A 13318-nucleotide genomic window follows, 5' to 3' on the forward strand; every position below is an offset into this window, starting at 1 on the left:
GATTCAACTGTGAGATTATTTTGGAAGATATAGTTTGTGGTGCTGTTGAACTGTACTGCATTATACTGAGAAGTGTTTGTATTATTTTGTCCATCTCTTTTTTATTAGTGAAAGAGGTAAATAAAAGCAACAGTGTATACTGCAATACAGTTCAAAACAGTTCAACAACAAACTACAGTTGCCAAACAGTTAAATCATCCCCTGTCTAAAACTGTTTGAACAAAAGCCAAAGGTTATCTCCTCAATTAAGGGAGGATTTTATTGTAGGACTGTTCTTTTAGGCTGCGTTAGGTTAAGGTTGGTGTACCTTATCAACTGACAACTGTATATTTCTGCTCCATGCTATGTTTTAGTTGCAGTACTTCAATCAGCCAGTGGAGGACCTAAAGAGACTGTGGGAAGAAGTGAATCCAGGGTGCACCTGGGATCTCTCTGTTGATACGCTCCGACAGGTAAATGTTATCTGGTTATGGTATATACTGTAAAAACACAAGGTCAGTACAATTAAAGTATATGTAGTAGTAAACTTAGCAAGGTGATTCAATGTTATATTCTCATCAACTGTAGAGTACACATTACTGTACAATTTCACACCATGATAATGCACAAAAAACCTAATTTGTCCACTCATTTGTTCCCATACTTAAGGTCATTCTGTCTTTGCCTGAGCAAAAGTCAGCTCAAGACACCAAAGAAAAGAGCCTGACCCAGCTGAACTCCCTGCTTCTGCAGCTGTCTGAACCTTGTGTACTGAAGCACCACCCTCTCACAGCAGCAGCTATAGGGTGAGACATGAACACATCACACATCACGTACATCATTTTCATAACATTTTGCTCTGTCATACACACACCTACAGCTCACAGCTGCACCCAAATTGTAACAAGATTGGCTGTTACAGCTGTGTGTGATGCCCCCTGCAGGCAGCAGCTGTGGAAGAAACTACTGGACAGGATGGCTGGTGAGGCCATGTGGCTCAGAAACCTGCTGGGCCTCCCGGAAACAAAGACATGGATCGATAAAAAGGAAGACTTCCTAATCTCTGACACTGGTGAGATTCACATTATTGACTGATACAGAAACATATATGGTCACAGATAGTAAAGCCACTAATGCTGACAGGATAACTATGTTATTACATCACAGATTTGCCTGATGACACAAATAAAGGTAAGAATAGTGAAAACAAGGGTGGAACATCTGCTAAAGAGGAAAGGAGTGGAGCAAAATCTGGACTTAGAGATGAATCAAAGTCAGCAACAACTGACAAATCAGTGGAGGTGAGAAGAAAAGTTGTTTTAAAATTATTTGAAACAAAATGGCAGCAGATTCAGAAATGTTGTAAATATGAGCGTGAATGTAGTACCATGTTTTTGAAGCCATGACGCTCCATGACACATCACTCCAGTCCCGTCATGAGTCACCTTCACCACTTCAAACCAGCTGTCAGTTCATCGCTCATTTCTCTGCCATTCAGCAGACTCCTGTTGACTTGTTACTACTGACTGCTTGCACACAACTCAGCCACTTGTTCTAAATAATATATATTATTTACATGCAGTTCTATGTTTTATAAGCTAGTTTCCTTAAATTATATCCTCTATGTCCTGGCTTTTTTATTGTTTTCATGCTCTCATCTACCATGCACCCACCCTCTTTATACCAGGCCTCTTTGCACTGCTTCACAAATCTGAATTTCAGCAACTTTCCATCATCAGTGCAGGGATTGAGAAAATGAGTGTGTTGTTTAAGATGATGAGATGTGTCCTGAAGCTACATTGTCACAATGATCTGTCCCAGAACCCGACAGATCTCCTTTGTAATGGTCACAAGCAAAGAAGATACATTTAGAAATAGACCAGAGACCCAGCCTTGCTGGCACAATTGTGTATTGTGATTTTGTCCTTTCTGTGATGGTTGAGTCACAGGTAAGGTACAGCGTATTACTCACAGGGTGCCATGGTAACAGAACACTGTGAAAATGTGCACCTGCTCTCCAACTGTTTGCCCAGGGTGTAAATTAATAGCACCCAGACCGCTCCAAGCCATCTGTGATACACACACACAGCTATATGTTTACTCTATACATTTACTGCACATCCAATATTATATACTCCATGAAATATGTGGGAGGTTGTTTTTCCATGATGTGAGATCACAAAATCACTTACCAAGTAACTCATTGTGGAAATTGAACCCGCATGCATGGTCAGGAAAAACTCTACATGAATACATACTAATATCTTTCTCTCATTCACACTGTCTTTTATCTGTCCATCTGGTTATCAAAGGAGAGCAAAAAGAAGGGGAAAAAAAGGGATGAAATGGGGAAAGGAAAAGCAGGGGAAGGAGTCTGTCTCGCTGACTGATACCCACCCAGAGAGCAATCAATCAGCTGTCATCAATCCACCACCTCCTGATGACCAAAATGTAGCACCAGAGGTGATGAACATTTACAGAAGGTTCCTGCACAGAAAGGCAAGACATTTTCTTTCCGTACAGTTTTCATTCTAAAGCTTTGCCCAATTACTGGATTCAACCTGCATAAAGAGTAGACCTAATAGTACATGTATGTGTGGGGTGGGTTTTTTAAAGTTGGGAGAAAATAACCCCAGTGATGTCACTTAACAGAAATCCTCCTCTATCTATCTATCTATCTATCTATCTATCTATCTATCTATCTATCTATCTATCTATCTATCAATGTGTCTATCTATCTATCTATCAATGTGTCTCTATCTATCTATCTATCAATGTGTCTATCTATCTATCAATGTCTATCTATCAATGTATCTATCTATCAATGTATCTATCTATCTATCTATCTATCTATCTATCTATCTATCTATCTATCTATCTATCTATCTATCTATCTATCTATCTATCTATCTATCTATCTATCTATCTATCTATCAATGTGTCTATCTATCTATCAATGTCTATCTATCTATCTATCTATCTATCTATCTATCAATGTGTCTCTATCTATCTATCTATCAATGTGTCTATCTATCAATGTATCTATCTATCTATCTATCTATCTATCTATCTATCTATCTATCTATCTATCTATCTATCTATCAATGTGTCTCTATCTATCTATCAATGTCTATCTATCTATCTATCTATCAATGTGTCTCTATCTATCTATCTATCAATGTCTATCTATCAATGTCTATCTATCTATCTATCTATCAATGTGTCTCTATCTATCTATCTATCATGGTCCTATATCTATCTATCTATGTCTATCTATCTATCTATCAATGTCTATCTATCTATCTATCTATCAGCTTATCTATCTATCTATCTATCTTATCTATCATCTGTCTATCTATCTATCAGTCTATCATTCTATCTATCTATCTACTATTCAATGGTCTCTATCTATCTTCTATCAAGTCATCTTCATCATCTATCAATGTATCTATCTATCTATCTATCTCTATCTATCTATCTACTATCTATCATCTATCTATCAATGTGTCTCTATCTATCTATCAATGTCTATCTATCTATCAATGTCTATCTATCTATCAATGTCTATCTATCTATCTATCTATCTATCTATCTATCTATCTATCTATCTATCTATTGTCTATCTATCAATGTATCTATCTATCTATCTATCTATCTATCTATCTATCTATCAATGTATCTATCTATCTATCTATCTATCTATCTATCTATCTATCTATCTATCTATCTATCTATCTATCTGTCAGGTTTATGCTCTGATGGAAGACTTAGTGGACACCCTGTGTGATCTGCTGGATGAGAGAGATGAGCAGGACACACAAAGGAAACAATGAATAGAATCAGTCAAATGTAATAAAACTTGTCACAAAGGATTCCTGAGTCTGCTTTTAAACCCTATTCTGCTGTGAAAACTTTTTAAATGTTTGTGCTCATCTGCACAAAAAGAATTCAGAACATCACAGAAGAAACACATTTAAAACATATGAAAAAAAAAGCCTGTGTAAAAAATGTAAATTGTATTAAAGTACGCCTGGCCTTAACAGAACAGATACTGACATATCTCAAACCCTATTGTGTTATGAAAAAATAAAGGTTTTGTCCTTCTTGCTTTTTTTGGTTTTCCTTTCTGTACAGTAACCTTTACTGTGCCTCATTCACGCTGTCACCCTCACTTTAGTGCATGACAGTAGGTTGGCAACTCCGCTGACTCTGCAAACGGCGCGTTCCCGTCCCCGCCTCTCTTTTTACGCTCCCCGTTGTGACTGCTGTGTGCGCTATGCGTGCCTGGCCTGCCGGTGCTCTGTGCGTGTGTGGATGGGCCTGCCTGAGGGAGAGAGGGATCCATGAGCGGTGGTTTATCCTTGTCCTATGCGGATTTCACCACTGACTGCCTTCCGGAGCGTATCGTATCATCCGGGTATAGGCCGGGAACTAGACGCTGACATCCCCATTCAAGGATCCCTGGCACGCTCACTGTTCGGTTCTTCTCTCACGTTTGCCACATAGAGGCACTGGGGGGATAACTGTGGCTGTCCCCCTTATCCGATCTCAACAGAGAGGGTATTATCGACGAGGAGGACTTGGAGGGGAGGAAAGCAGTGAGACGAGGATGCTCAGTGGACACGGCGAGAGATGAGGACTGGACAAGGTAAGCCGCATGTTTTTGACATGACCGTGTCTGTCGTTTCTGTGCCTTTTAGCCTAATAATTGTCCTCTTGAGCGGACACATCTACACGCAGCCTGCTGACATGTGTTACATACAACAGACTACTCCAGCAGTTGGTGGCCTTGCGCAGGAATGTGTGCTGCACATGGCCGCAAGAGGGGGAGGCTGGGTAATGCATTATGCAGACCCACCGTGGGCGCCCCCTTTCCTCTCCATCTACCTGAAAAATACAGTGCACCTGCTTCCACGCATGCGCATTAACGCGGTCCAAGTGATTTTTTTTAAAGCAGGTGAAGTAAAGGTGCTGTAGCTGTAGTAGAATAATTGTCTTATTCAAACGATTCATATGAAAATGAGACAAGATCAGATTATCATGAACTGATGATTCCATCAGGTGACTGTACTTGGAGTTGGTCCATCTTGATTCAGTGACTGATTTTTACACCCAGGGTTTAGATTACACTTATTGGATAGAGAGGGGATTTTGCAAACAATAAGACTATTCAAACACACAGATGATATACTGCATAGAAGTAAACATCTATTATTTAGTCCAGGCATAATACACACTGGCATATAAACAGATAGACAGTTGCTTCAGTTCACTCTTTCAGACAGGCTCAGCCACAGTCCCTCTAACAACATCAAACTACTTCTACAACACATCTGGCAACATGGTGTTGGTTGACGATAAGTTATTTACAGACATTTAAATCAGCAGCAGAAAACGGTACAGGGCAGATGCAGACACATAATCTAACATAACAAACTGCAAATGTCAGTGTTTAGGCAATAACAAAGAAAGTTAAGTTTTAACACATATTTTAAACTGAGTGAGAAAGTTTCCTTTAAGCAGACAGAACAGACCAAACCGGGTGTTTACAGTTGTCCTTTCCTGAGCTGCTGTGTTGCAGTGAGTTCTCAACATTGGCTTAAAGTTTAATTATTCCCTCAGCAATGGGAAATATGGATAATCTTTAGTACTAACAACACCAATATCATTGCTAATGTTACAGGGATTATCCAGTTCTGGGTGTTGGTAGATTCTTCCTTTGTCTGACAAGTATCATCATCTTTGTCTTTCTTTGTAAATCCAGATTTAGCAGGACCTGGTTGTGTCCACCTCTGTGTTGACATGTTTCTCCTGAAAACTGCAGGTGAAGGTACTGCAAAACATTAATCGCACTAAAACTCACCTGAAAACAGTGCCCCCTGTGGCCTGGAGGAGTTTAAGACAGAGTGTGTCAAACCTTTATTGTTTTGTTTTTAAATTTGTGGGTAGTTCATTATATGATTAGAATTGCTATAGGTAAACAAAATTGATTGTGATTATTGTTTATTTGAAAATACCTTGTTAGTCATACTTCTCTTGTTGCAGATGGAAGAGGATGATAGTAAGTTTCTCTACAACAGATAGGGACCTACATGTGACAGGCAGGGGTAGCAGCCCATGGTTATTCTAGGTCATAGATAATGCAGAAATTGGGAAAACTCCTTCATTACAGACATGAATGTGATTTGTATTTGGGCTTTTATAGGTAAACAACACCCACATCAAGTCCTCTCTCACAAACTCCATTCTCGCCCCCAGTCCTCTCAGGTCAAAAGTTGTCACGCACGCAGAGATCTCAGAGAGATTATATTACTTCCACAATGTGAATCATCTGTTGTGGTGTGAGGGTCAGATAACAGGATACAAAGAGCAAACACCTCACAACACCAGCCTTTGCCTTTGAAGACCTTTGCGTGTGTGAGCATCTGTGTTTGTGTGTGTGTTTATTACCAGGCCGAAGATGATTGTGCAGAAAGGTGATACTGGTTGAAGTTGCTGAGCTTCACTTTCTTCGTTGTGCCCTTCAGTCTCTCCCTCTCTGTTTCTCATGCACATGCACAAACACGGCTCTCTCTCTCTCAGTCTCCTCGTCTCTACGTTTTCTGTCTGTGTTTCTGCTCTGTGCATCTGCTGTTGTTTGCCTTTTGCCAGGACGGGGTAACCTGTGCCTTGCAGCTTCACTGAACAGCAATGAACTGTGGCATTAGAAAAAAAAGTAGAACAAAAGAAGTAGTCATAATTTCATCATTTCAGCAGAAGCAATGTGTTAATAATATTCTTACATTGGGAGCCAAACATGTAGATGGATTACTGATCCGACTTTCTGGGCACCTGCCCAGGGGCCCAATAGGTCAAGGGGGCCATAAACCAGATGGCTGTGCCTGGGAGTCATAATCTGTTCATAAAGAACTATGGCATAAAATCAAAACTAAGTAAAATTCATTAGACTATTACATGATTGTGTTCTCACTACCTCAAAGCTGGATTTACTTTACCTTCTCTTTTTTCTATTATTATTACATAATCAAATAAAAGATACACTGCTTGCAATCTGAAATATTTATTACATGTTGCAAAACTTGGCCATCACTATGAGTTCTGAGCAAGATATGTACTTAGTGACTGACGTACACAGGTACCAGTGTATGTGGGAAAAGGTAATATGTAGGCTATAGTGTTGGATAATTTATCGTTGAGGTACTAGCATACATGACACTGTTGAATGTGTCAGATTCTGTAGTGATTTGGTCTTGAATTGAAAAGTAAATTAACTTTTGCATGCAAACAATTACCCATACTTTAAAGAAATGCATTAGAATGTATATTTTATAGTGTATATTCATGTGAACAACAGACAAACTGTTAAACCAGACTTTATCTCACTGTCTGATTTCTGTTGTTCATGAAATGATCACAAACAAAAAATACAATGTCCATCTTGAACAATTAATGAGCAGAAGAGGTTTACGTTAGTAAGGTAACATCTAGTTTGGCTTTGGTTTAATCAGTTAATTGTGCTCTGTGTCTGTGGAGGCAGTGTGACTGAATGGCAGTGGCAGGCAGAGGGAGAAGTATTACAGGAACCTATAATGATCAGCTCCCTTGTGCCTCTTCTGGAATATCAATTTGTAAGATAAAAATGGGTTATGAGTGTGTGTCTGTGTGCACACAGGCGACTTTGTGTATGTGTTGGCCTGAATAAAATAAGCTACCAAGAATTTTCATCAGACATCTGAGTACCAGAGCTTTTGTATGGCCTACTTCGTTCTGAAGGGCACTAACTGTGAAACACATATTCGGTTGCCATAATTATTCATTGTTTAAATCTATGTGTTTATTCGTATTAACATAGAGAGTAAAGAACTAGAGTACAACATTTACCTCCACTCATTGTTTCAGCTGTGCTAGCAGTTTGGATGTCATTGTTAGCCAGTTGGTTCAGACAGTTCAGACTAATTTGTCTCAACAACCACTAGATGGATTGGCATGAAGAGGCGTTCATTGTCTGCAGAGGATGAACTCATGAGTACAAACAGGACCTGCTATGAGCTCCTTCGACATATTTTATTGTTTTGTTAAACTGTGAAGAAATAAAAAGCCCACAGCACTGAACTGATTGAAATTGATTATGTCTTGCAGGGAAAGGGAGATATGGGGCCACACATTTTGAAATTCCTGATCTAACTTAAAAGTTTCTGGATAATCAGATTTAACTACCATATAAAACATAAAATTGCTTCTAGATATTATTTATACTCACATGTTTTTATCTCTTTCATACAGGGGTGTCCTGTAACTCCTGACAGAGAAGAGGAGCCTTCATTGCATTAGCTACCTCTCCTCACCTCCTTCTGTCCACGTTCCCCCTTTCACACCTTTACTTCACCTGTTGAGTGTTTTTCTACTTTCTATCATTCCTTCACCCGTCACCATGACAACATCAGCCCTGCGCCGGCAGGTGAAGAATATTGTGCACAACTATTCAGAAGCGGAGATCAAGGTATTTTAAATGACCCATAATCTCTTTGAGTGTCAGTGACAGTAGCCTTTGAACAAAAGCCGAGGTGTTAGACTTAGAGGATGGTTAAACTCCTTTAATTTGACAGTGATGTTGAGCTTTTATCCTTTTTATCACTTGACTTGTGTTGTAGATAAAAACTCTGTGGTGCTTATAACCTTTCACCTTTTTATCATTTTGTTGGATGAGAGTGAACATCATGTGTGAAATATAAACATGAAGAGAAAAGGACCCTCTGTTACTGATGTGTAGGTTCGTGAAGCCACCTCAAATGATCCATGGGGCCCGTCCTCTTCTCTCATGTCTGAGATCGCTGACTTGACCTTCAATGTGGTGGCATTTGCTGAGGTCATGGGCATGGTGTGGAAATGCCTCAATGACAGCGGCAAGAACTGGAGACACGTGTACAAGGTGCCATATTTCTGTACATATTTCGGATTTGACTAATTTTATTTCCAGGTTGTATGTGTGTTTTGGTTGCAGTCTGCTGTTTTTCTAGTTTTTTTTTTTAGAGTGGCACCACTTCCCTTAATTGTTCCATATAACAGCATTTGTTTTTTTCCTTCGCTCTCTACAAAAGCTCTACAAAAAGGTGTCAATTACAGTGTGTAGAGTATAGATGTTCAATCTCTCAGTTTGGTAATCAGCCTTTGTCTCCAGGCCCTGACTCTGTTGGATTACCTGCTGAAGACAGGATCGGAGAGAGTGGCCCAACAGTGCCGTGAGAACGCATTCACCATTCAGGTAGTAGACTGTAACCAGAGGAGAACCTCGACATTTTGAATGACTCAGAACAGAAATGGAGTTGGTTAATGGAGTTGGTTTGATGTTATTGTTCATTTGAATCATCATTTGTTGTTACCGTGGCAACTACTTCCCTTCTTGTTGTTAAAAAAAAAGCATAATCAACAAATGTTACACAACATAGTCCCTATTGCACACAACACAATGAAATGTGAACAGTGAAATGTGTAAAAAATATATCTCAATTCAGGATGTCAAAGAAGTTGAATTTTGTGTTGTTTAAGAAGTGTATTTTACTCTGTCAAAGGTCATGAAAATGTCTTTTGTCTATTTGTGTTCAGACGCTGCGTGACTTCCAGTACGTAGACCGTGACGGCAGAGACCAAGGGGCCAACGTGAGAGAAAAAGCACGCCAACTGGTGTGTCTCCTCCGGGATGAGGAACGGCTCCGCCAGGAGAGAAGTCAAGCCCTAAAGACCAAGGAACGGATGGCTGGGGGAGGCAGCGGAGGGGGCGGGGGTGTGTATGGAGGTATACCCCCATCCTACCACCCTGGCAGGCGAACAAGTCAGCCCAGCAGGGCTGTGCTGTACGGGGAGGAGTTCAGCCGCTCCAGAGGCTCTCCGTCCTCTTTTAACTGTGAGTGTTGTGAGTAAAGTTACCTGGGGCATTGAACGTGTTAATGTATGTGTTGGTAAGAGTTAAACATACACACTAGTATGTGGTATTCATAGTTTCCCTAATGAAACACATTCTGTGCTGTAGCCCTTCACCTTGAGTAGATTAGTAGTAGTAGTGATTAGATAGATTAGCAACACTGCAGCCTATCCCTGAAAATATTTAAATAAACCACAGCTCCTGTGCTCCATGTCAATCTGACCATTTCTGCTCACACTCTTTAGTCCTCCCCCCATTAAAGTGACTCACTTGTTCCCTCCACAGCCTCGTCCTCGTCTCCTCGTGCTGCCTCAGACTTGGAGCAGGCTCGACCTCAGACTAGCGGTGAGGAGGAGCTGCAGCTCCAGCTGGCCTTAGCCATGAGCAGGGAGGAGAGTAAGAAGGTAAAAGCAACACTCATGTTATCACAACGTGTGATCTCCAGCTCATCCTTCCCTCTGCTCCACACACACGTCCACTGTGTTCAGGCAACACACGTCTCTTTGCCTTTTGATGATTCCAATAATGAAAATTTTTGTCACAAATGTTGTGAACGTTCGCCCACCTTCGTCCAGCTAGCCCTTCCTTTCCCTGTTACCATAGAGATCAGAAGGCCTTCTTTCTGCACACTGGCTAAGGTTGGGGAAATCAGAGCTATTGGGGGAAACACAGAAAGAAAAACACAAGGTCACTGATGTGATAGTGCATCCACACCCAGCGGTGCATCCTGGTCATTATGGGAGAAAAACAGGGGCACTGTTCTACCTCGTTGCAAAGAGGTCCACAGTCGGCCGTCCGTAATGCTCCCACACCAGGTTCACTCTGTCAGGATGGAGCATCGGCATAAGCTTCTGCATGTAAAGGATTCCCCTGGACAGCATGTGCAAAAGGCTGCACTTGCTGCAGGATAGTCTGTGCATGCAAGAGAAGTCACTCCCTCCCTCCCTAGATGCTCATTAAATAGCTTAAAATGTTTTAAAATTGTTCTGGTGCGTGCTTGATAAACCACTATCTTGAACATCTTTATATTTTATTTTAAAAGATAGTGTCAAGAAGTAAAAACATTTTTCAATATTTAGTGAGAAACCCGTTACACTTTACTGGTAACAAAACTATGTTTACAGCTTATTTCTACTGCCCCCAAGTGGACAAACATCAGAAAGTTTGTTCCACCATTGGCCAGCAAAGGGTCTAAATGTATCATCAGATACACCACCAGTAGCCACCAGTCCTTTTCAGGACTTTACTAGAAAATTTATATTTGTACTGCTTCAAAGTAGGAATTAGGATTTATGATAAAGAGTGTTTGAATTTTCACTCCTTTTAATAAACACTTCTAGTTCACTTGCATGCAGTAAAAAAGGCAAACAAGAGATTTGTGATTGCAAGCATCACTAATTTTTTAACATGTTAGTATACTAATATCTAAGGTGGTACTATATTTCCCTCTGTTCTAGCGTTACCATCACCAGCAGTCAGAGAGCTTTGCTTGGCTGTTTCTGCAGCTGCAATGGTACTGCTAAGTCTGGCAGGGGTTTGGTATTTCATACTGAGGAAATATAGACATAATACAATAAGAGGTATGTGACCTTCATTTTACTTGTATGTCAGGGGAATTGGGCCCATATTATTACATTATTAGCCAGATCTAATTTTCATTGTGTATTAGTCCCAGCAACATCTGGACGTGCAGCACACTCAGTGATCAACACAGGCAACACGGTGAGAAGTATTTCTGTGAGTTCTGTGGATAATTACATCTGAGTTTGCCAGGTCTCTATTCAACACAATGTTTCCCCTCCACCAGCTTAACAACACATACATGGAGGATCAACTCAGAGAACTGGCCCCATCAGTCAGCCCCAGTTCATTGGTCAACGTGTACTCAACAGTATCCAGATACAGCAGCCCAGATGTCTGCACATCAACATGTCCTTCGGCCACAATCCAGACACAACCTGCCAATTCAATGTTAGACAGCTCAATTGGTTCCTATCTGCAGGACAATAGTGTAAGCAGTCCCTCCACTGAGGCCGGAGACCAACATACCAATGAGGGGGTCCATCTGCTCTACTCCACGATCTGCCACAACAGGGAGTCAACCAACCAGCATAGGAGACACATTACATCAGCTGCTAAACCCTCTGACGTGTACGCAACCATCAAACGCCCAGAGATATAACCTCTGCTGTTATTATTTTAATTTTATATACTCACATAAATGTCACTTAGTGCTACTTGTTGTTTATATGTATATACAAACAATAAGTAAAGAACCTTTACATTATAATTCATCCACCACCTGCGCCACACTGTTTCCAATACACTTTGCCAAACTTTACAACCTGTTTGGAAGGACTCACAATTCCTCTTCAAACTTTACTCAACTCTGAGACCTTCTCTCATGTAAAAATTAGGTAAAAATATTTATTGTCTTCATTATAACCTTTTTGAGGCTTGAAATTTTTAACTTTTGCTGACCAGTGTTACAAGACACTTACAAGATAATGGTACAAAACGAAGCACAAGTAGTGAATAGCAAACAGACTCAGTAGTTCCAGATGCACAGCAGAATCTTAGCTGAGATTAGCCACTATAAGCTAATGGCCATATTGACAAATACAGTGTAAGGCTGTGGCAAGAAAACCTCTGAAGCTCTAAACTGAATAAATGTGTGTTACATATAAATTTTCTTTCTTTTGTATGAAATTTATGATGGATTTTGATGGACTCCAAGACAGACTGTAAATATGTTGGTCATAATGAATATTCATATAGATGTTGATTGACTTTAAATGTAGGCCTCCCCAGGGGGGCAGTGGAAGAACAGAAGAAGAAGAAAGAAGTCAAAGAAGAAGTGAAAGAAACAGGTGCATCAAAACTCATACTTACAGTATAGTCATAATGCTGTCAAACACAGACAAAATAAGCATAAGACTAATGGTTTTAATGGTTCTAATTTGCCAAAATATAAATAAATGTATGCCAAAATAGCCCTACAGTTATCAACCATCAACAATAATTAACTCTGTTTTGTCACTCTAGCCTTGATTTCCATCATGATGCATACTTAATCACGAAAAAAAACATCCTGTGTTTTTACAGTGTGGTCTGCAGTTATCTTAACATTTTGTAAACTTACAAACAAATTTCAAAGATAAGATTTCATTATGTGTGCTGTGCTGATATGGTGCAGATGTGCTCTGTCACCTGGAAATTTTATATACAATCTTATAATAACAAAAAACTCATTATAATTAACTGATTTTAGCTGATTACAATGTAGCCTCAATCTGAAGGGGTTAAATAGAAATTAATTTAATGGGATTTTTTTAAATAATAGATACAGTGCATTTGTTTATTTGTACATTCAAATGAAATAATAACCCTAGGTATAAATAGCTGGAATCATATTAAAAT

The 13318-nt window shown here is 39.9% G+C and overlaps 2 protein-coding genes across 6 annotated transcripts in view; both read left to right on the plus strand.

The window, feature by feature from the left end:
* Positions 1–4178, plus strand: part of LOC113127740 (dynamin-2-like) — a 128050-nt gene extending 123872 nt beyond the window's left edge. For 2 of the 4 annotated variants that reach the window (XM_026302482.2, XM_026302486.1), the window contains 4 exons: positions 354–452; positions 649–785; positions 924–1051; positions 1147–2302. In XM_026302482.2, the coding sequence (XP_026158267.1) occupies positions 354–452; positions 649–785; positions 924–1051; positions 1147–1385 (603 nt within the window). In that variant the 3' untranslated portion in view covers positions 1386–2302. Of the gene's footprint in view, positions 1–353; positions 453–648; positions 786–923; positions 1052–1146; positions 2479–3725; positions 3908–4156 lie in introns of those variants that run through there. The other 2 variants (XM_026302484.2, XM_026302483.2) reach the window with 2 other exon arrangements.
* A 386-nt stretch (positions 4179–4564) lies between these two features.
* LOC113127742 (epsin-3-like) lies at positions 4565–12891 on the plus strand. 2 transcript variants are annotated; one of them, XM_026302488.1, is made up of 10 exons: positions 4565–4627; positions 5744–5809; positions 8263–8479; positions 8750–8908; positions 9158–9241; positions 9583–9880; positions 10184–10302; positions 11356–11478; positions 11568–11620; positions 11706–12891. In XM_026302488.1, the coding sequence occupies exons 3-8, from the start codon at positions 8411–8413 to the stop codon at positions 11419–11421; spliced, it is 795 nt and encodes a 264-aa protein (XP_026158273.1). In that variant the 5' UTR covers positions 4565–4627; positions 5744–5809; positions 8263–8410; the 3' UTR covers positions 11422–11478; positions 11568–11620; positions 11706–12891. The 2 variants fall into 2 exon arrangements, with proteins under 2 accessions (XP_026158273.1, XP_026158274.1); XM_026302489.1 differs by lacking the exons at positions 4565–4627; positions 5744–5809 and having other exon boundaries at positions 5838–8479.
* Positions 12892–13318: the final 427 nt, after the last annotated feature.

Source organism: Mastacembelus armatus, chromosome 1, assembly GCF_900324485.2.
Source record: "Mastacembelus armatus chromosome 1, fMasArm1.2, whole genome shotgun sequence".
In the NCBI taxonomy this organism is placed as follows: Eukaryota; Metazoa; Chordata; class Actinopteri; order Synbranchiformes; family Mastacembelidae; genus Mastacembelus; species Mastacembelus armatus.